The sequence below is a fragment of the Delphinapterus leucas genome, chromosome 9 (genome assembly GCF_059928025.1).
Source record: "Delphinapterus leucas isolate spDelLeu-1000000601 "Yukka" chromosome 9, BTC_Dleu_Yukka2, whole genome shotgun sequence".
Lineage (NCBI taxonomy): Eukaryota > Metazoa > Chordata > Mammalia > Artiodactyla > Monodontidae > Delphinapterus > Delphinapterus leucas.
In genome coordinates, this window is record NC_143137.1 from 32,589,053 (window position 1) to 32,613,560 (window position 24,508).

Below are 24,508 nucleotides of genomic sequence, written 5' to 3' on the forward strand. Positions count from 1 at the left end.
CCCACCCCTCTAGGGCGTCACAAAGCATAGAGCTTATCTCCCTGTGCTAGGCAGCAGCTTCCCACCAGCCATCCACTTTATATTTGGTAGTGTATATATGACAGACCAAGCATTTTTGAGAAGGGCTTTCAAAATCTTCACACATCAGAGGTTTTCCTTTGCTCAAAGTTTTACATTAGTCAGGAGTATCCTCTGCTTCCTAGGAATGCAGCAAGGCAAATATATCATAAAACAACACGGCAGTGACCACCAGGCTTCAGCAGCTGCACTCCACACACAGGGAGAAAGCCTCACGAGCCTGGATCTGCAAAGCTGGTCACGGTCTAAGGAAACCCCTTTATTTGGAGGAGAAGAGAAGCAAGGACATGGGACATCACCATCTCTACGTGAGAAGGGAAAATGACTGTTAGGCTTAGCTCACCCTGCATTCTGGTAATTCATTTATAGCCTAGTGAACCCACACCAAGATACTACTAGAATAAAATCCAGACTTGCCATTTGTTCAGCAAGCTGGAAAAACTGCTGAGAACTTAACCAGAGAGGCAGTGACGTGAGTGATAAAAGCACAGGCTCTGGTGCAAGCCAGCCTGGGTTGAAATCCTGCTCTGCCACTTGCCATCTAGGTGACCTAAGATAGGTTACTTCCTATCCAGCTTATGTATTAGTAAAATGGAAACAGCACTAGCGGTTACCTCATTGTACTGTTTCTTGTCCATGTCTCTATAATAATTAGTAATCACAGCATTATGTATAGAGGGAAAAAAAGCTTTCTAAAACCTCTTTCTCCTTAAAGCTCCTTAATATAAATTTAATTATATTAGAGTGATTCCACTAGTTTAGATGGCCCCCTCTAAGGTCACTTAAATTAAAGAAAACTACTGCAGGTGCTATAACTTATTACACCTATAACTATTTTAGCACATAAGGCAATGGAGCCTTAGGGGTGATTGTCATATTGCTTTTTGACTACTGGGGATTTTTTTTTCAAGGAAGCAATAGGGAAATATATGTAAATTTTAAAAGAAAAGGAGATGAAGGGGGAAAAAGCTTAGAATTGCCACATCCATGTCAATATATTTAAAGAAACTGAGCTATATTTCTACTGATCTTGATTATGTCCAATAATCCATTCTGAAAAGGGTAATGAAAAACATTTTAGTTTAACTGAGTCACACTTACTTTATAGTATCTCAGACATTAGAATTTGACACAGAATTATGTCTTCCTTTATTTTCCATTTTGTTTTTTCCTTCAACAAAAGCAGTATATAATTGTTAAAAAAAAATCTTTTTTCCAATATTTTAAAAACATATAACCCGGATAGTGAAAGGCCTCTATCAGTCCCCTATCCAACATATACACACACGCAGACACTGTAAGGTGCTCTTCCAGAATTTTTTCCTGTACATATATAACGTATATATTAGTAATCAGCATGTTTTTAAATAGCAGGGATTCCACCACTTACCAAAATAAGCCCTGATATTAGTGAGGAAGTGCCTGTCAGGGCCACGTAGAACTTCGGTGTTAATGTGTTCAAAAACATGCTCACTGAAAAACAAGAGAGAGGGAGAAGAACAGAGAATGCATGAGTATGTCATCAGTAAAACCAGCTCTCATTTTCCTTTCTGGTGAAATCATTTGTTTCTGATGACAAGAATTACAATCATAGCCAAGGGCTGCTAAAATGGTTCAGCAGTACACAGGCTCGGAATACTAGATTCAAGTTATATATCCTAAAAGAAAACAACTACATACAAGAAGAAAGAGCAGCTTTTTGTTTCTGCCTCCCAAAACTATTGTTGTGAATGATTTTCATGGATTTACAGCCACTGAGGAGTCAAATCAAAGCTGGTTATTAAACTGTTAGAGAGGAACGGAAGGTACTCTAATGTTTTGTGGGACCCTCACATCAGAGTCTTTGGTGAGCCAACAAGCATATTTCAACCTTAGAACAAATGAAAAATAACTATATTAAACAGTTATTAAAGATTCTAACACTACGTTTACCCCTGAAAAAGAAAGGACGAGTTAGCATGTAAGTTAGCATATATCAGTAAAATTTTTTCAGCTAACTTACAAGGTTGTCAGACTGCTCATCAAAATAATCGTATTCAATGCAGAAAAGATGAAAAATAAGCCACTAAAAATGAATGTGTATTGTCAGACACCTTCCTGACCTGCTCCTGACACTGTGCATATCAACTACACAGTTAATCTGGTTGCCCATTAAGTAAGGTCACTTGTACATTTTATAAGTATATTTTAAGTCATTATTTATATCTAGAAATTGCACAAAACTTTGACTACTACCAAAACAACAACTGACCTAAAGGGTTTTTTGCATGCGTATTCACATTTCTTTACTGAATATGTTTGTGGAAGGGGATCATATCCAGTTCTGTTTTAAAATGAAGAACATTAGAAGTAGGACTTCTGGGCTTTCCTGGTGGCGCAGTGGTTGAGAGTCCACCTGCCGATGCAAGGGACACGGGTTCGTGCCCCGGTCCGGGAAGATCCCGCGGAGTGGCTGGGCCCGTGAGCCATGGCCGCTGAGCCTGCGCGTCTGGAGCCTGTGCTCCGCAACAGGAGAGGCCACAACAGTGAGAGGCCCGCATAGCGGGGGAAAAAAAAAAAAAGAAGTAGGACTTTTATGTCATTAAGGGAAAAGGCTTTTGTATTTGTCAAAGCAAAGTCACCAGCATGAACAGAGATCAGCCCAGAAAGCAAAGTCACCAACATGAACAAAGATCCTATGCTCACTCATTCAACAAATGCTTCTCTCTGTTTATGAATGAGACTGTGGACAAAGAATGGAAGCATGATTGAGACACAGCTCCCACCCTCTAGAAGGTCAAAGTCTAGCTGAGAAACAGACAAGTAAACAAGCAATCACCAGAAAGTTTTGATAAGTGCATAGAAGGGTCCTGTGCACAGAATTTTATGAAAACACATAAAAGGCATGCATCTCAGGCTGGGTGTCAGGAAGATGTCTGGGAGAGTAAGCAGGAGCTAACCAGACCAAAGTGGGCAGGAGGAGGAAAGGAGAGCAATGTGAGGGAAGGACGGGGCCAGCTTTGAGGCCCTGAGGAAACAGCACACAGCCTTTCCAGCTGGTTGCACGGGTTGAAGAGGGAAGGAGCTTGGGCTGTGGACCCTTCGCAAAGGCACAAATGCGGAAGGATGCACTAACTCCATCCTTCCTGGTTACTGGGCATGCTCTCAGTAAACCTTCTCCCCGCCAACACCCACTTTAAATGGATTGGTTTGCCGTGACTCATGGTCTGTCATTTGCAATCACGAATCTGGACTAACACAAAGTGCTCAGTCAATAGTCACAACTTGACTAAGTGGACTCTTTCAGGGAGGTAGCGAAAAGCACAGAAGAAGCAGTCAGCCTAGGGCTGTGAGGCAAGAGGAGGTAGAGTTGAGCTGAGGTGGTTATGCTTGGCCATTAAAAAAACAAACCTAAAGCTTGTAATTGACAGTCTGATTCTGAGGTGCCTAAAATTCTCAAAATTCCCCTCCTCATGCTATGAATGATCCCACATTTTCCATTATTTTTAAAAAGTCACCAAAATAGAGTATTCACTTTGTTATTCTGTATTTATGAACATTCATATCTGTACCATATACTTTTCAGTAAGTTTCTGGGGACAAACTGAACATAGAATTCAACAAAATCCATTTCTAAAAGAAAGAGGAAAAGACTTGCCTGAATTTGAAGTGCTTTGGTAGCCCTGCTAACTCCCCAGCAACAAAAGCATAAAACAATAGAGGAAAAAAGATTTTCTACTGAAAATTGCTGATCGACTGGGGACAAAAGATTATAGAATGAATTGACAAGTGAAAAAAAAGAAACTATGTGAGTTTTTTAAAGAGATAAAAATAAACATTCTATACCTTTAGTTTTACTTAAGATTATATAGCTACCATAGGTAATACAAAAATTAAAACATGCTTCTCTACTATATCCAGTTATAGAAAGCTACCAAAGTTGGGAAAGAGAATGGTGGGCATTAAAAGAAATAGAGACACAAATAGAGAATGAGAAAAGTAGAAATAGAAAACATTTAGAGAGTAGGAGGTGTTCATTTAATAACCTATTTTACAGTCTTACTGGGCATTCTGGCTAACATCATTAAGACATGGCATTTAGCAATTCTGAGCACAAATATCAACAATCAGTACTTGCCATTTGAATCTATCTATCTATGTGTTTAAAGTTTATAATAAAGCAATTTTACAAATTAGAGAACTTAATGCTCACTTCAGCTCTGTGAGGTCAATATTATTATTAATCTCATTTCACAGGTGGAGGCTGGGCAAAGAGCTGAACACCAGTCACCCAGCCTCCAGAGCTCAGGCTCATGGCATCAAGGGTGCAACATGAGAACGCTGCTGAAAAGCCTTAAGGAACAAAATAGCAAAAGGAAAAGAGTAGTCTTTCATTAGAAAAGGAGAGGAAGCTCTAAATAAGTGATACTGAAAGATGGATGTTTTTAACACTGTACTTATTTTTTATCACTGACTGTTAAAGATAAGTCCACTGGGGCTTCCCTGGTGGCGCAGTGGTTGAGAGTCTGCCTGCCGATGCAGGGGACGTGGGTTCGTGCCCCGGTCCGGGAGAATCCCACGTGCCGCGGAGCGGCTGGACCCGTGAGCCATGGCCGCTGGGCCTGCGCGTCCAGAGCCTGTGTTCAGCAGCAGGAGGGACCACGGCGGTGGGAGGCCCGCGTACCGCCAAAAAAAAAAAAAAAAGATAAGTCCACTGGGATCTTATCATCAGTGTGTGTAGCCCCAGGGTGGAAGGGCAAGAAGCCACCCCGAAGGGGAGCATCTAGTTAAAGATTCCCCCATTAAATTAGGAGGGCTGCACATTGCAAACTGGACTGCCTTAAACCTAGGAATACCTGGCCTAGTTTCATCAGGGTCACTAGCAATTATTTTTGAAAATATATGAGGGCCTTATGAAGTACCTAAAAATTAGATCAGAAAACTGTGGGGTGTGTGGTTTGAAACATAAAGTGGATATTCCTGACATCTATAGACATATCGATACTATCTCCACAGGTGCTGGAGCTAAGGAAAAACAAATTCAAAAACAAACAGTAAAGACTAATCTAGCTTTGGTAAAAATAAATTATACAATGTCCTATATCAACCTGGAAACAAAAATTAATAAGTCAGAAGGCTTTTCATCCGATCCAGATGGGCACTCTAACAGGTCACTGCTTAAAGAATCTGCATCGGTTATTCAAGGGCAGCCTCAGGGACTGTGTCATCAGGCGTTCTGAAGACGCTGAACTTTAACTTGGTACAGTCTTCGCGTTTAATTAATGAGTAAACAGGAAGAAATTAAGTACAGGTCTGAGAAGAAACTAGGTATGAGGGGTGGGTTAATGGATTGAAAACTCAGTGACCCCTCTGGATCACAGAAGAGAGGACGGAAGAATATAGTACAACAGGTCAACTGTGGAAAGTGAAGAATCACTCCTGTGAGCAGGGAACTAGAATACCGGAGGGCTTAATGAGGAGGCACTTGGAATGGCCCTGTGAGGCCCTGTCTGTGAGGAGCCAGCCCTGTTTCTGGCCCTCGTGACAGTAAGAGCCTCCTCCCGTATCCTTCAGAGCACAAACAATTCCCAAATTAGACTCCTGGAAAAGATGTTCTGTAAAACAGAGTGAGCACATAACGCTTAAGAAGTGTTTGACTCCTTAAGATATATTCCGCCTTATTCAAGCCCTTGAAAGAAGAGGTTGGGCTTCCCTGGTGGCACAGTGGTTAAGAATCCACCTGCCAGTGCAGGGGACACGGGTTTGAGCCCTGGTCCGGGAAGATCCCACATGCCACGGAACAACTAAGCCTGTGTGCCACAACTACTGAGCCTGTGCTCTAGAGCCCATGAGTCACAACTACTGAGCCCATGCACCACAACTACTGAAACCCATGCACCTAGATCTGGTGCTCCACAACAGGAGAAGCCACCGCAATGAGAAGCCCACGCACCGCAACAAAGAGTAACCCCCACTCGCTGCAACTAGAAAAAGCCCGCACGCAGCAACAAAGACCCAACACAGCCAAATATACATAAATAAACACAATAAAAAATAGAAAAAAAAATTTTTTTTAAAAAAGAAAGAGGTTAAGGCAGCATCAAAGACTTGGAGGTACTGACTAGATAGAACTGAATATGAAGTGTGATAAAGTCTACAACACCCAAAAATATGGGTCTGCTTTGTCCTGTGTTCCATTTAACACCTTGCTAAAATAGGGCATGTGAAGTAGAAAAAATTAGAAAGTTATAACAATTAGCAATCACTGAAAAGATTAGGACTAAAGTCCCTAGGAAGAAAGGTTAAAGAAACTACGTCTATTTAAGCTGGATGAAAAAATAATAATAATAATAAAGAGATTTTGTGTAAAAGCATTATGCCTGGGAAAGAGAGCAGCGTTAGGAGACTTCATCTCTAAATGTGAAACCAACTGCAGCATGGAGGCCCTGGGAAAGTCCCACACCTTCCCAGAGCGGTTCTGAGGCTCACATGAAACAGGCATTCCCTCAACCCTCACAGTGAGATGCAATTTATTTTCCCAAGGAGTTGACAACTTCTACCAGAGAAGTAGATAATAAGCATCCCAGGGAAAGGAAATGTTTATCTTGTTTAATTTTACTTTTTCTTCATTTCATTAGCTGATGATCATTTAAGTCAATGGTCCCAACCTGAGTTTCCAGCCTAAGTGAACTTGGAAGTAGACTCTCCCTCAGTTGAGCCTGAAGACAAGATCACAGCCTGACAGACACCTTGATTACAACCTAGTGAGACCCAGCTAAACTGTGCCTGTACTCCTGACCCACAGAAGCTGTGAGATAATAAATGTGTGCTGTTTTAAGCTGCTATATCCATGATCATTTGTTACACACCAAATGAAACTGATAGAATCATGTATAATTCATGAAAGTGAAAATCCATGTGGACATCCAATAACTCCAGCTAATAACTGCAGTGAGCCCAGAAAGGGTGTTAAGATAAGCCAACTCTATCTGCTCCAAGAGTGTCTTTCTAAACTGTTCATAAATAAAATGCAACTTCAAATGCTGCTGCCATGACAGCATGTTATTCCTCATGCTGACCTGTGATTGCCTTTGCAAATCCACTAATATTAAAGTAGAAGCTCAGAGGAAACTTTTTTTAAATGCGGAAACTAAGTATCTTCATTTTACCCCAGTAAATGGTCTTTTAAAAAAAAAATAGGCACATTTTAAATATACAACATTTGCATGTTTCCAAAAAAAGTCAGTTTTACATCTGCAAAACTGCATCAGTTCAACAGAAGATTAAAAGCACACCAGGAGCACATTTTCTCATTTGTTGCTCCTGTTTCCCTTCTCCTTGCCCTTTACCCCTGGTCTCCTTGAGCTCTGATACGGTCTCAAGCTTTATGCATCACAATTCCCTGGATAAATCCTGTGGCATTTATCCTTGAGAGGAAAAAGACATGGAAGTATATTTTTAGACTGGTTCTTAGGGCAAGAAACCTTCATAAATCATTCTGTCTACTCTTCCCTCTACCCTTGACGTTGCCTTGGCAACGTTACAGGTATACTGTTTCTGCTTTACTGGGCATCTGGCTCTACTGAGGTGTGGAGCTGAGCACTTCTTTCTTTTCTCAGCTGTGATCTGGGAAACTATAACGAAGCAGTATTCAATCTTCATGGTTCCCTGTCCTTTGCTGGAGGGAGGCCGTCTGTCAAGCTATGAAGGACTGTCCAAAGCCCAGTCACATACAAACCTCAGTAACCCAAAAGGACAAGTAAAGCAAGATCTCAGATTACCTGTTCCCTTTTATTTACAAGCAAGCTGATGTTGGGGAACTCTCGTCAAGAACAGGAGAGAGGCTTGTATAAGTCTTACATTTTTAGCTATTTAAAACATGCTTTAATTTAGGGTTGAAGTTATGAATCTTTTTGTTTCTCATCAACTGTTTAACATTAGGAAGAAAAAAGACATATTTGCCTCTAATGGGAGAAAATCTTCCCTATACTTATTCTGCAAAGATACAGAAGCCTTGTGGAGACATGGTCCTCCAGAGTCTGGCCTCCTCTAGCCTACAAGCATTCACTGTGCCTCCATCATCCAGCATCCAGCACCCAGCATAGAGCCTGGTCCACAGGGGTACTCAATGTTTGATGAACACTGCATGCCTGCATAAGGGTAGAGGACTAGGTGATGAAGTTGTAATAACATTATCCCAGGACTTCTGATTAAAAAAACAAAAAAAACTTCCTGTATCTGGAAACAATGCGTCTTTGATGGCTCTAACCTTGTCTTCTGATCGTGTGTGTGTGTGTGTGTGTGTGTGTGTGTGTGTTTCTATCCCCAAAGTACTTGCACAGTGTGAGATGCTTATTAGGTAGATTGAATGACCGCTACTCACCAATAAATCAAGAAGGTCCAGACATACTTATACCACCCTCACACAGCAAGACCTAGGCTATGTAGAATCCTCAGAACTGAATTATTTGAGATAGCTAAGGACCTATTCTATTAAAAACCAGACGTTTTCTTTCTAAAACAATTTAACAAGGAAATCTTTACAAAATGCATTACATACTTGACTGCATCTTAAACAAAATATTCAGAAAATATTTCAATCTTTATTTGATGGCCCTAAGTCAACAAAATTAACATAAACTACAGTACTGCGCTAGCATTCAGCAATGTTTTCAGAAACCGTTCAAGTACTCTATGTTTTTTCCCTCCAAAATGAAGTTATCCCGGACTGTTTTCAGTCTTTCTCATACCATTGTTGTCACCTGGCATACTATTATTTGTTGTTGTTGTGTGCCTGTTTCAAACCACTTTCTCTCCTTTTTAATATGCTGCTTAAAAAATCTACTGTTCCTTCAAAGGCAAAAAACAACTTTGGTCATTCAATAAATATTGATGTTTAACGTATGTCAAACGCTGTAAAATGCTGGGGATACAAAGATATATAATACATAGTTCTTGTCCTCAAGGAGCTCTGGACTTTGTGGAAGACGCAGACGTGGAACCAAACTAACAGGCAATTATTCTGAGCATTACTCTGGAAATAGAAAGTTGGTACTTCTAACTCAGCCTTGGGCTAGGGTGGGGGACAGAATGTTCATCAAGGAATGTTCCTTTGAGAAGACTGCTAAGCAGAGCCAAAGGATGTTCATTGGATCTTTGTAAAATAAGACCTGTGATCTCACATTGGTAACGCTTTGATGCTCATCTCTATGTGTTATATAAACTGGCCTTTTGTTCTTAGAGCTCGGTGGTTTGAGGAGTTAAGATGACTGGATGGCTGAGTTCCAGAAAGGTCCAGTATCACTGTAGTGAGCTATAATACACACTTCGGTGCGGTGGCTGTAACCAGTGTTGTATAAGAACACTCTCGGTGGTTCCTGTGTTCACACTGGAGGGCTCCAAAAGGCTCCTGACAGAATCTGCCATGCAAAATGTGCTTGGACTTTTCTATCATCTTGAAAAGAATATGGTCATCAGCTTCTCATTTACCCCTCCTTTACTGTAAGTTATTTTTTTAAAAAGAAGCCTTAATGGTTTGATTTAGGAAAATTACATGTGGCAAAGTTCATTACTTAAAGGGTTAGAATAGATGTAACTACCTAAAAGCGTTCAAAATACTTGTGGCAGTCAGGTGTCTGAACAGATCATTGTTAAATCTAAGATGCATGGAAATAACTAAGAAAGGTAAGAAGAATACAAAAAAGAGTAATGAATCTATAGTCTAAAACATCTTTCAGGAAATGTCCTACATTTAGTAACATTAGCTAGTTCATTCATTTATCCAAAATGTACGTGGCTTATAAAAGGTACAAGACACTGAACTACACACTGGGATTGTGAAATTAAAAAAGAACAAGACTGAGACTTGGTTTTATTCTGTTAGGATTGCTGTATTTTAGGTTTTGTTCTTAGTGCTAGGGCATCACTCTTCTTTAGGGAGTGGGGTTTTCCAAGGTGTAGCCATTCTGTGGTCCTACTGAAGGCTAAGGTGTGCAGTGAGGCCTGACTTTAAAAAATGGGACATTGAGATTGGTTCAAGGTTGTGGAGTAGAAGGACGTGCTCTCACTCCCTCTTGCGAGAACACTGGAATCACAACTAACTGCTGAACAATCATTGAAAGGAAGACACTGGAACTCATCAAAAAAGATACCTCACATCCAAAGACAAAGGAGAAGACACAGTGAGATGGTAGGAGGGGCGCAATCACAATAAATCAAATCCCATAACTGCTGGGTGGGTGACTAACAAACTGGAGAACACTTATACCACAGATGTCCATGCACTGGGGTGAAGGTTCTAAGCCCCACATCAGGCTTTTGAACCTGAGGGTCCAACAACGGGAGGAAGAATTCCTAGAGAATTACACTTTGAAGCCTAGTGACATTTGACGTCGACAGGACTGGGGGAAACAGAAACTCCACACTTGGAAGGCACACACAAAGTAGTGTGCGCATCAGGACCCAAGGAGAGGAGCAGTGACCCCAGGGGAGACTGAACCAGACCTACCTGCTATGTTGGAGGGTCTCCTGCAGAGGCGGAGGGTGGGGGCTGTGGCTCACTGTGGGGACAAGGACACTGTCAGAAGTTCTGGGAAGCACTCCTTGGCGTGAGCCTTACCAGAGTCCAACATTAGCCCCACCAAAGAGCCTGGGTAGGCTCCACTGTTGGGTTGCCTCAGGCCAGACAACCAACAGGGAGGCAACCCAGCCCCACCCATCAGCAGACAAGCAGATTAAAGTTTTACTGAGCTCTGCACACCATAGCAACACCCAGCTCAACCTATCACCAGTCCCTCCCATCAAGAAACTTGTACAAGGCTCTTATATAGCCTAATCCAACAGAGGGCAGACAGCAGAAGCAAGAAGAACTACACTCCTGCAGCCTGTGGAACAAACAACACAGTCACAGAAAGACAGACAAGATGAAAATGCAGAGGGCTATGTACCAAATGAAGAAAAATGATAAAACCCCAGAAAAACAACTAAGTGAAGTGGAGATAGACAACTTTCCAGAAAAGAATTCAGAATAATGATAGTGAAGATGATCCAGGACCTCGGAAAAAGAATGGAGGCAAAGATCGAGAAGAAGCAAGAAATGTTTAACAAACACCTATGAGAATTAAACAACAAACAAACAAACATGAACAAAACAATAACTAAAATGAAAAATACACTAGAAGGAATCAATAGCAAAATAAATGAGGCAGAAGAACGGATAAGTGAACTGGAAGGCAGAACGGTGGAATTCACTGCTGCGGAACAGAATAAAGAATGAAAAGAAATGAAGACAGCCTAAGAGACCTCTGGGACAATATTAAACGCAACAACATTTGCATTATAGGGGTCCCAGAAGGAGAAGAGAGAGAGAAAGGACCCAAGAAAATATTCGAAGAGATTATAGTCAAAAACTTCCCTAACAAGGGAAGGGAAATAGCCACCGAAGTCCAGGAAGTGCAGAGAGTCCCATACTGGATAAACCCAAGAAGAAACATGCCGAGACACATAGTAATCAAATTGGCAAAAATTAAAGACAAAGAAAAATTATTGAAAGCCCCAAGGGAAAAACGACAAATAACATACAAGGGAACTCCCATAAGGTTAACAGCTGATTTCTCAGCAGAAACTCTACAAGCCAGAAGGGAGTGTCATGACATATTTAAACTGATGAAAGGGAAGAACCTACAACTGAGATTACTCTACCCAGCAATGACCTCATTCAGATTCGACAGATAAATCAAAAGCTTTACGGACAGGCAAAAGCTAAGAGAATTCAGCACCACCAAACCAGCTCTACAACAAATGCTAAAGGAACTTCTCTAAGTGGGAAACACAAGAGAAAAAAAGGACCTACAAAAACAAACCCAGAAAAATTAAGAAAATGGTAATAGGAACATACATATCGATAATTACCTTAAACGTGAATGGATTAAATGCTCCAACCAAAAGACACAGGCTCACTGAATGAATACAAAAACAAGAAGCATATATATGCTGTCTACAAGAGACCCACTTCAGACCTAGGGACACATACAGACTTAAAGTGAGGGGATGGAAAAAGATATTCCATGCAAATGGAAATCAAAAGAAAGCTGGAGTAGCAATACTCATATCAGAAAATATAGACTTTAAAAGAAAGAATGTTACAAGAGACAAGGAAGGACACTACATAATGATCAAGGGATCAATCCAAGAAGAAGGTATAACAAATATAAATATATATGCACCCAACATAGGAGCACCTCAATACATAAGGCAACTGCTAACAGCTATAAAAGAGGAAATTGACAGTAACACAATAATAGTGGGTGACTTTAACACCTCTCTTACACCAAAGGACAGATCGTCCAAACAAAATTAATAAGGAAACACAAGCGTTAAATGACACAATAGACCAGACAGATTTAATTGATATTTATAGGACATTCCATCCAAAAACAACAGAACACACTTTCTTCCCAAGTGCACACGGAACATTCTCCAGGATAGATCACATCTTGGGTAACAAATCCAGCCTCAGTAAATTTAAGAAAATTGAAATCATATCAAGCATCTTTTCTGACCACAACACTATGAGATTAGTAATCCATTACAGGGAAAAACTTTAAAAAACAAAAAAATGGAGGCTAAACAATACGTTACTAAACAACCAACAGATCACTGAAGAAATCAAAGAGGAAATGAAAAAATACCTAGAGACAAATGACAACAAAAACACGACGATCGAAAACCTGCTGGATGCAGCAAAAGCAGTTCTAAGAGGGAAATTTATAGCAATACAAGCCTACCTCAAGAAACAAGAAAAGTCTCAAATAAACAATCTAACCTTACACCTAAAGGAACTAGAGAAAGAAGAACAAACAAAACCCAATGTTAGCAGAAGGAAAGAAATCATAAAGATCAGAGCAGAAACAAATGAAATAGAAACAAAGAAAACAATAGCAAAGATCAATAAAACTAAAAGCTGGTTCTTTGAGAAGATAAATAAAACTGGTAAACCATTAGCCAAACTCATCAAGAAAAAGAGAGAGAGGATTCACATCAATAAAATTAGAAATGAAAAAGGAGAAGACACCGCAGACACCACAGAAATACAAAGCATCCTAAGAGATTACTACAAGCAACTCTATGCCAATAAAATGTACAACCTGGAAGAAATGGACAAATTCTTAGAAAGGTATAACCTTCCAAGACTGAACCAGGAAGAAACAGAAAATATGAACAGACCAATCACAAGCAATGAAACTGAAACTGTGATTAAAAATCTTCCAACAAAAAAAAGTTCAGGACCGCACGGCTTCACAGGTGAATTCGATCAAACATTTAGAGAAGAGCTAACATACATCCTTCTCAAACTCATCCAAAAAATTGCAGAGGAAGGAACACTCCCAAACTCATTCTATGAGGCCACCATCACCCTGATACCAAAACCAGACAAAGATATTACAAAAAAAGAAAATTACAGACGAATATCACTGATGAATATAGATGCAAAAATCTTCAGCAAAACACTAGCAAACAAGATCCAAAAACACATTAAAATGATCATACACCATGGTCAAGTGGGATTTATCCCAGGGATGCAAGCATTCTTCAATATACACAAATCAATCAATGTGATACACCATATTAACAAATTGAAGAATAAAAACCATATGATCATCTCAGTAGATGCAGAAAAAGCTTTTGACAAAATTCAACACCTATTTATGATAAAAACTCTCCAGAAAGTGGGCATAGAGGGAACCTACCTCAACATATTAAAGGCCATATATGACAAACCCACAGCAAACATCATTCTCAATGGTGAAAAACTGAAAGCATTTCCTCTAAGATCAGGAACGAGACAAGGACGTCCACTCTCACCACTATTATTCAACATAGTTTTGGAAGTCCTAGCCATGGCAATCAGAGAAGAAAAAGAAATAAAAGGAATCCAAATTGGAAAAGAAGAAGTAAAACTGTCACTGTTTGCAGATGACATGATACTATATATACAGAATCCTAAAGATGCCACAAGAAAACTGCTAGAGCTAATCAATGAATTTGGTAAAGTAGCAGGATACAAAATTAATGCACAGAAATCTCTTGCATTCCTATACACTAATGATGAAAAATCTGAAAGAGAAATTAAGGAAACACTCCCATTTACCACTGCAACAAAAAGAATAAAATACCTAGGAATAAATCTACCTAGGGAGACAAAAGGCCTGTATGCAGAAAACTGTAAGACACTGATGAAAGAAATTCAAGATGATACAAACCCATGAAGAGGTATACCATGTTCTTGGATTGTAAGAATCAATATTGTGAAAATGACTACACTACCCAAAGCAATCTACAGATTCAGTGCAATCCCTATCAAATTATCAATGGCATTTTTCACAGAGCTAGAACAAAAAATTTTACAATTTGTACGGAGGCACAAAAGTCCCCAAAAAGCCAAAGCAGTCTTGAGGGAAAAAACGGAGCTGGCAGAATCAGGCTTCCGGACTTCAGACTATACTACAAAGCTACAGTAATCAAGGCAATATGGTACTGGCCCAAAAACAGAAATATAGATCAATGGAACAGGATAGAAAGCCCAGAGATAAATCCATGCACCTATGGTCAACTAATCTATGACAAAGAAGGCAAGGATATACAATGGAGAAAAGACAGTCTCTTCAATAAGTGGTGCTGGGAAAACTGGACAGGTACATGCAAAAGAATGAAATTAGAACACTCCCCAACACCATACACAGAAATAAACTCAAAATGGATTCGAGACCTCAATGTAAGACCAGGCACTATAAAACTCTTAGAGGAAAGCATAGGAAAAACACTCTTTGACATAAATCACAGCAAGATCTTTTTCAATCCATCTCCTAGAGTAATGGAAATAAAAGCAAAAATAAACAAATGGGACCTAATGAAACTTAAAAGCTTTTGCAAAGCAGAGGAAACTACAAACAAGACGAAAAGACAATCCTCAGAATGGGGGGAAATATTTGCAAATGAATCAATGGACAAAGGATTAATCTCCAAAATATATAAACAGCTCATGCTGCTCAATATTAAAAAAGCAAACAACCCAATGTAAAAATGGGCAGAAGACGTAAATAGACATTTCTCCAAAGAAGACATACAGATGGCCAAGAAGAACATGAAAAGCTGCTCAACATCACAATTATTAGAGAAATGCAAATTAAAACTACAATGAGGTATCCCCTCACACCAGTTAGAATGGGCATCATCAGAAAATCTACAAACAACCAATTCTGGAGAGGGTGTGGAGAAAAGGGAACCCTCTTGCACTGTGTGTGGGAATGTAAATTGATACAGCCACTATGGAGAACAGTATGGAGGGTCCTTAAAAAACTAAAAATAGAATTACCATATGACCCAGCAATCCCACTACTGGGCATATACCCAGAGAAAAGCATAATTCCAAAAGACACATGCAACCCAATGTTCATTGCAGCACTATTTACAATAGCCAGGTCATGGAAGCAACCTAAATGCCCGACAGACGAATGGATAAAGAAGGTGTGGTACATATATGCAATGGAATATTACTCAGCCATAAAAAAGGAACGAAACCGGGACATTTGTAGAGATGTGGATGAATCTAGAGACTGTCATACAGAGTGAAGTAAGTCAGAGAAAAACAAATATCGTCTATTAACACATATATGTGGAACATAGAAAAATGGTACAGATGAACTTGTCTGCAGGGCAGAAATTGAGACACAGATGTAGAGAACAAACCTATGGACACCAAGGGGGGCAAGTGGTGGGGGGGCTGGATGGTGGTGGTGGGATGAATTGGGAGATTGGGATTGACATATATATACTAATATGTATAAAATGGATAACTAATAAGAACCTGCTGTATAAAAAATTAATTAAATAAAATTTGAAAATTAAAAAACAAAAATAACGAGACTGACCTTGAGACAGGAAAATAGGATGCCCACACATATAACACAGGACACAATATGAAACATATCAGAAGAGAGGTACAGATAAAATCTAAAGGAATAAAATATTGCTTCCACCTATAAGGATCAGAGAAGCTTAATGAATGAGATGTCCTTCCTTCTGGTCTTTGAAAGAAGGATAAGCTTTGAGCATGAGGTTTGAGAGGAGAAAAGAGAGTGTATGGACTCCAGACAGATATTACAACACACACAAAGGAACTGGGTTGCAGTACAAGGCAGATGAGAAGCAGTGGGAGAGAATGTTGGCTCAAATGCCAGGCCGAGAAAATCAGACTTTACGTCGCAGACAGTGAGAACATACTCACCGTTCATGAACAGAGATGTGAGCAAGACAGATGTGTCTGGGAGTAATGAAACAGTATGTACAATGTATAGCTTTAGGAGTTACTCTAGAGGGGAGCTCCTGTAATACCACTAGGGTGGGCAGTTGTGCATATCAGATGCTGCAGACATAAATTCAACGGGATTTGGCTCTCAACAATGTGACATACAGAGTAAGATTTTAGAGAACGTTGGCAAAGTGGGGCCAACGTCAAATGGCAAGTGATTAAAGACAGCTAGTGAGTGGTAAGGGAATTATAGCAGCAAGCACGGGCTACCTCTACAGGAAGTCTGGCAGGAAAAAAAAGAAGAGAGTTTATCATTAAGTGACGTAAGTTAAAAGAAAATATAAATAGCATCTTATGAGTTAGTAAGTGAACTAGGAATAAAACTCAAACCTTTATTCTACTGCAATAAGATTAGCTCGCCCAAGAAATCCAATACTGGTTCATTCTTATACCAAACTTTTAAAGATATAGTTAATCGTTAGAAATGTGTCTACTTTTTCTCAGATTTTTTTATATGTCTTAAAGAATAATTAAAACAGAGTGAAGCACTTTAACTGAAATGATTCTGAACCTAACAATCACACTTATGTACATTCCTGTTTTATCACTTGGGATTAAACAACAAAACAAAAATAAATTATCTTCTATTTATTCTGATTTTTGCACTTTCTAATAATTTCCTTGCTCTGTTTTGAAACCCTCTGCTAACTTATAGCTGAAGAGTTTGCTCAAACGAAGACCACAGTTTGGGCCAGAGAAGCAACTATAGGCCACAGGGTAGTAAAATTCAAATCTGACTTTTAAGTTACGTGTTTCTTTCTACTATATTCCATTATATTAGTTCAATGATTAATCTACTTCTCTTTTGAGTGAAAAGCTGCCCCACAACAGAAGGTCTGCTGGAACCTATGTTAGGCTATTTCCTTTTGGGTGAGGATGCATAACCCACAGAGTTAAGAAGCTACAGGGGAAACCACTAGACAGACCAATGTTTAGTATTCAGCTGCTCCAACTGCCTAATCCCAAATAAGCCCTTGGGCTCATTATTTTCAATTCCAGTAACTAGATTTGGCTTTGCATTTGCATCAAATGACTGGTTATTATTCCAGAGGGCACTTAAAATTATCTCCCCAGGTTCAGGGCTGGCAGCAAATTATAAGTAGTAAATCACAAATGAACCCAGCTTTAAGTAATGTCTACAGGTGGCAGTCAATGGAAACTGGAACACTGGTATTTCCAAATACTGTTAAGCCAGTTTTTTAAAAACAAATCTATTAAAAGATGCATCTAAATTCCAGATGCCCTATGTTGTCTCTAATACAAATGCTCCCAATGCCTGTGGATGGCCTTTTATTCCCTTCCAAATCTATTCTTACTGTCTCAAATAGTTTTCAGACATTGTCAGCCCTCACTGTGTATGACCCATTCATCTATAATGTAAAAAGGCAGAAAGAAAGAAATCTGCATGTTTTAATTAGCAATTGTTTAATGCCTAGTTCCTTAGGACCCAGCAGTTTACCTACAGGTGGATCGGTAGTGGTTAAAACCCAGGGTTAATGAGGCCACAGTCCTGGGTCTGAATGAGTCTGTGAACCTCATACCAAGAAATACTGTGCCACAAACTCAGAGGGCACCTCAGCCAGCTGTATTATAAATGGGTACTACCAGTTGGAGGCCAACCATCACATTACTATAAAATAGCCACATTTTAAAAGGAAAAAAATGGATTAATTTTCAAGGTTATTTTTCTAAAACATTTTTAAAAACAAAATTTAAAAAAAAAATCTCCCTCCCTACCCTGCCAAAGAAAGAAAAGAAAAGAAAAACCAGCACTCACAGCACTGCTAATGATAACCTGCACAGGCTAAGTTTTTCTTAGGAATAATTGCTAGATAAAATCATGCAAACTGACATGCACAAAGAAATATTTAATATAACTACTCAGTAAGCAAGTACGTAAGTGATTTGCAAAAGTGCCATTTTCAGTATAAATCAGATCATTATCAGCAAGATATCTAACATCATCATTATCGGGACAAAAAAAGTGCCGTATCATGCCATACTTTTATTTTAAATGCTTATTTCAGTTAAACAAAGTATAGGGAGAAGGGCTGACTAATATTTACTCAGAAGATGTACTGAAAGCTATTATGTGTCAGGCACTGTTTTAGGTGTTTAACATATATCTTTAATCATTTGATCCCCCCCCCACAGCCCTGCAATGTACATTATTACCCCCATTCTCACCCAAGGACATGCAGCTATGAGCTGAAGGTTGATTTGAACATGACTCTACCAGACCCCAAAGCCTGTGCTCTTTCCCCTTGGGTGCATACCTTTCTTTCGGGTAACTGATACCATATTTGGGGAGATAAAACAGAAATGCCCAAGTTTAAAATCTGCTGTTTGAGGTTTCCAATGTTATTGCCTCTTTTGAAATGACAATGTGGCACTTGCTCCAGACCCTGTGGCTGGGCTCAGGGAGCCCTCTGGGACCTGAGAGCAAAGGACTGCCCTAAACCACAGCCTCAGTCAGGGGCATGTAGGCCATGAGATGACTTCCTCCTGAGTTGAGGGTGAGAGGGAAGGTGGCTGATTACTGAGCCATTCATTACCACACAAACCTCATGTTAAATGACCCTGACTCTTTCTCAAGACTATCATTAGCAACGAAGAATGACCTCTGCACATTCTGATGCATTCTATTCTATATTCTATTTTATTATGTATCTTGTCCATTTAAATTACTATGGGTCAAGATAAAAATCCAGAACCAGATTTTTCACAAAGAGGCAGCACCATCTAATGCTCAGGGCATAAACATGGACATTAGTAGATTTGACTCCTTTCTCTGATTCTTTGTTAGGCACCATTCATCCTTCTTCATTTAAAATTGCAGTGTGCTGTCACTGTTTGCAGGTGACACGATACTATACATAGGAAATCCTAAAGATGCCACCAGAAAACTATTAGAGCTAATCAATGAATTTGGTAAAGCTGCAGTATACAAAATTAATGCACAGAAATCTCTTGCATTCCTATACACTAACAATGAAAGGGCAGAAAGAGAAATCAAGGAAACAATCCCATTCACCATTGCAGCAAAAAGAATAAAATACCTAGGAATAAACCTAAGGAGGCAAAAGACATGTACACAGAAAACTATAAGACACTAGTGAAAGAAATCAAAAATGACACAAACAGATGGAGGGATATACCATGTTCTTGGATTGGAAGAATCAATATTGTAAAAATGACTACACTACCCAAAGCAATCTACAGAGTCAATGCAATCCTTATCAAATTACCAATGGCATTTTTTACAGAACTAGAACAAAAAATTTTACGATTTGTATGGAAACACAAAAGACTCCAAAAAGCCAAAGCAATCTTCAGAAAGAAAAACAGAGCTGCAGGAATCAGGCTCCCTGACTTCAGAATATACTACAAAGCTACAGTAATCAAGACAGTATGGTACTGACACAAAAACAGAAATATAGATCAGTGGAACAGGATAGAAAGCCCAGAGATAAACCCACACACCTATGGTCACCTAATCTATGACAAGGTGTCAAAAATACACAATAGAGAAAAGGCAGCCTCTTCAATAAGTGGTGCTGGGAAAACTGGACAGCTACATGTAAAAGAATGAAATTAGAACACTCCCTAATACCATACACAAAAATAAACTCAAAATGAATTAAAGACCTAAATATAAGGCCAGACATTATAAAACTCTCAGACAAAAACATAGGCAGAAAACTCTTTTACATAAATCACAGCAACATCTTTTTTGACACACCTCCTAGAGTAATGAAAGTTAAAACAAAAATAAACAAATGGGACCCAATGAAACTTTAAAACTCTTGCACAGCAAAAGAAACCATAAACAAGAAGAAAAGACAACCCTAAGGATGAGAGAAAATACTTGTAAATGAAGCAATGGACAAAGGATTAATCTCCAAAATATACAAGCAGCTCATACAGCTCAACATCAAAAAAACAAACAACCCAATCAAAAAATGGGTAGAAGACCTAAATAGACATTTCTCCAAGGAAGACATACAGATGGCCAACAAACACATGAAAAGGTGCTCAACATCACTAATTATTAGAAAAATCAAAACTACCGTGTGGGGCTTCCCTGGTGGCGCAGTGGTTAAGAATCTGCCTGCCAACGCAGGGAACAGGGGTTTGAGCGCTGATCTGGGAAGATCCCACATGCCATGGAGCAACTAAGCCCGTGCACCACAACTACTGAGCCTGCACGCCTAGAGCCCATGCTCCACAACAAGAGAAGCCACTGCACTGAGAAGCCCATGTACTGCACAAACAGTAGCCTCCGCTCGCCGCAACTAGAGAAAGTCCACATGCAGCAACAAAGACTGAACACAGACAAAAAAGAAAATAAAAAACTGCAATGAGGTATCACCTCACACCAGTCAGAATGGCCATCATCAAAAAATCTACAAACAGTAAATGCTGGAGAGGGCGAAGAGAAAAGGGAACCCTCATACACTGTTGGTGGGAATGTAAATTGATACAGCCACTATGGAAAACAGTATGGAGGTTCCTTAAAAAACTGAAAATAGAACTACCATATGACGCAGCAATCCCACTACTGGGCAAACACCCTGAGAAAACCGTAATTCAAAACAACACATGCACCAGACGGCAGACAGCAGAAGCAAGAAGAACTACAATCCTGCAGCCTGTGGAACAAAAACCACATTCACAGAAAGACAAGCAAGATGAAAAGGCAGAGGGCTATGTACCAGATGAAGGAACAAGATAAAACCCCAGAAAAACAACTAAATGAAGTGGAGATAGGCAACCTTCCAGAAAAAGAATTCAGAATAATGACAGTGAAGATGATACAGGACCTCAGAAAAAGAATGAAGGCAAAGATCGAGAAGATGCAAGAAATGTTTAACAAAGAACTAGTAGAGTTAAAGAACAAACTATCAGAGGTGAACAATACAATAACTGAAATGAAAAATTCATTAGAAGGAATCAATAACAGAATAACTGAGGCAGAAGAACGGATAAGTGACCTGGAAGATAGAGTGGGGGAATTCACTGCCACAGAACAGAATAAAGAAAAAAAGATGAAAAGAAATGAAGACAGCCTAAGTGACCTCTGGGACAACATTAAATGCAACAATATTCACATTATGGGGGTCCCAGAAGGAGAAGAGAGAGAGAAAGGACCCGAGAAAATATTTGAAGAGGTTATAGTCGAAAACTTCCCTAACATGGGAAAGGAAATAGCCATCGAAGTCCAGGAAGCACAGAGAGTCCCAGGCAGGATAAACGCAAGGAGAAACACGCCAAAACACATGGTAATCAAATTGGCAAAAATTAAAGACAAAGAAAAATTACTGAAAGCAACAAGGGAAAAATGACAAAAAACATACAAGGGAACTCCGTTAAGCTTAATAGCTGACTTCTCAGCAGAAACACCACGAGCCAGAAGGGAGTGGCATAATATATTTAAAGTGATGAAAGGGAAGAACCTACAATCAAGATTACTCTACCCAGCAAGGATCTCATTCAGATTTCGCAGAGAAATCAAAAGCTTTACAGACAAGCAAAAGCTAAGAGAATTCAGCACCACCAAACCAGCTCTACAACAAATGCTAAAGGAACTTCTCTAAGTGGGAAACACAAGAGAAAAAAAGGACCTACAAAAACAAACCCAGAAAAATTAAGAAAATGGTAATAGGAACATACATATCGATAGTTACCTTAAACGTGAATGGATTAAATGCTCCAACCAAAAGACACAAGCTCACTGAATGAATACAAAAACAAGACCCATATATATGCTGTCTACAAAAGACCCACTTCAGACCTAGGGACACAGACAGACTGAAAGTGAGGGGATAGAAAAAGATATTCCATGCAAATGGAACTCAAAAGAAAGCAGGAGTAGCAATATTCATATCAGATAAAATAGACTTTAAAAGAAAGAATATTACAAAAGACAAGGAAGGACACTACATGATGATCAAGGGATCAATCCAAGAAGAAGTTACAGCAATTATAAACATATATGCACCCAACATAGGAGCACCTCAATACATAAGGAAACTGCTAACGGCTATAAAAGAGGAAATCAACAGTAACACAATAATAGTGGGGGATTTTAACACCTCACTGACACCAATGGACAGATCATCCAAACAGAAAATTAATAAGGAAACACAAGCTTTAAATGACACAATAGACCAGACAGATTTAATTGATATTTACAGACATTCCATCCAAAAACAGCAGATTACACTTTCTTCTCAAGTGCACATGGAACATTCTCCAGGATAGATCACAGTTTGGGTCACAAATCAAGCCTCAGTAAATTTAAGAAAATTGAAATCATATCAAGCATCTTTTCTGACCACAATGCTATGAGATTAGAAATCAATTACAGGGAAAAAAATGTAAAAAACAAAAACACATGGAGGCTAAACAATACGTTACTAAATAACCAAGAGATCACTGAAGAAATCAAAGAGGAAATCAAAAAATACCTACTGATAAATGACAATGAAAACACAACGATCCAAAACCTATTGGATGCGGCAAAAGCAGTTCTAAGAGGAAAGTTTGCAGCAATACAAGCCTACCTCAAGAAACAAGAAAAATCTCAAATAAACAATCTAACCTTACACCTAAAGGAACTAGAGAAAGAAGAACAGACAAAACCCAAAGTTAGCAGAAGGAAAGAAATCATAAAGATCAGAGCAGAAATAAATGAAATAGAAACAAAGAAAACAATAGCAAAGATCAATAAAACTAAAAGCTGGTTCTTTGAGAAGATAAACAAAACTGATAAACCATTAGCCAGAATCATCAAGAAAAAGAGGGAGAGGATTCAAATCAATAAAATCAGAAATGAAAAAGGAGAAGTTACAACAGACACTGCAGAAATACAAAGCATCCTAAGAGACTACTACAAGCAACTCTATGCCAATAAAATGGACAACCTGGAAGAAATGGACAAATTCTTAGAAAGGTATAACCTCCAAGACTGAATCAGGAAGAAATAGAAAATATGAACAGACCAATCACAAATAATGAAATTGAAACTGTGATTAAAAATCTTCCAACAGGGCTTCCCTGGTGGCACAGTGGTTGAGAGTCCGCCTGCCGATGCAGGCGACACGGGTTTGTGCCCCGGTCTGGGAAGATCCCACATGCCGCGGAGCAGCTGGGCCCATGAGCCATGGCCGCTGAGCCTGCGTATCCGGAGCCTGTGCTCCACAACGCGAGAGGCCACAACAGTGAGAGGCCCGCGTACCGCAAAAAAAAAACCCCAAAACAAAAACAAAAACAAAATCTTCCAAGAAAGAAAAGTCCAGAACCACATGGCTCCACTGGTGAATCCTACCAGACCTTTAGAGAAGAGCTACCACCCATCCTTCTCAAACTCTTCCAAAAATTGCAGAGGAAGGAACACTCCCAAACTCATTCTATGAGGCCACCATCACCCTGATACCAAAACCAGACAAAGATACTACATAAAAGGAAATTACAGACCAATATCACTGATGAATATAGATGCAGAAATCCTCAACAAAATACTAGCAAACAGGATCCAACAACACATTAAAAGGATCATACACCATGATCAAGTGGGATTTATCCCAGGGATGCAAGCATTCTTCAGTATACACAAATCAATCAATGTGATACACCATATTAACAAATTGAAGAATAAAAACCGTATGATCATCTCAGTAGATGCAGAAAAAGCTTTTGACAAAATTCAGCACCTATTTATGATAAAAACTCTCCAGAAAGTGGGCATAGAGGGAACCTACCTCAACATATTAAAGGCCATATATGACAAACCCACAGCAAACATCATTCTCAATGGTGAAAAACTGAAAGCATTTCCTCTAAGATCAGGAACGAGACAAGGACGTCCACTCTCACCACTATTATTCAACATAGTTTTGGAAGTCCTAGCCATGGCAATCAGAGAAGAAAAAGAAATAAAAGGAATCCAAATTGGAAAAGAAGAAGTAAAACTGTCACTGTTTGCAGATGACATGATACTATATATACAGAATCCTAAAGATGCCACAAGAAAACTGCTAGAGCTAATCAATGAATTTGGTAAAGTAGCAGGATACAAAA

At 39.3% G+C, this 24,508-nt stretch overlaps 1 protein-coding gene across 7 annotated transcripts in view; it reads right to left on the minus strand.

Moving 5' to 3' along the window:
* The window catches only part of ST7 (suppression of tumorigenicity 7), a 281,307-nt gene that overhangs the window by 136,203 nt on the left and 120,596 nt on the right, over positions 1–24,508 (minus strand). For all 7 annotated transcript variants that reach the window (XM_089917481.1, XM_089917482.1, XM_089917479.1 and 4 more), the window contains exon 2: positions 1,469–1,551. In XM_089917481.1, coding sequence (XP_089773607.1) covers positions 1,469–1,551 — 83 coding nt within the window. The remainder of the gene's footprint in view (positions 1–1,468; positions 1,552–24,508) is intronic.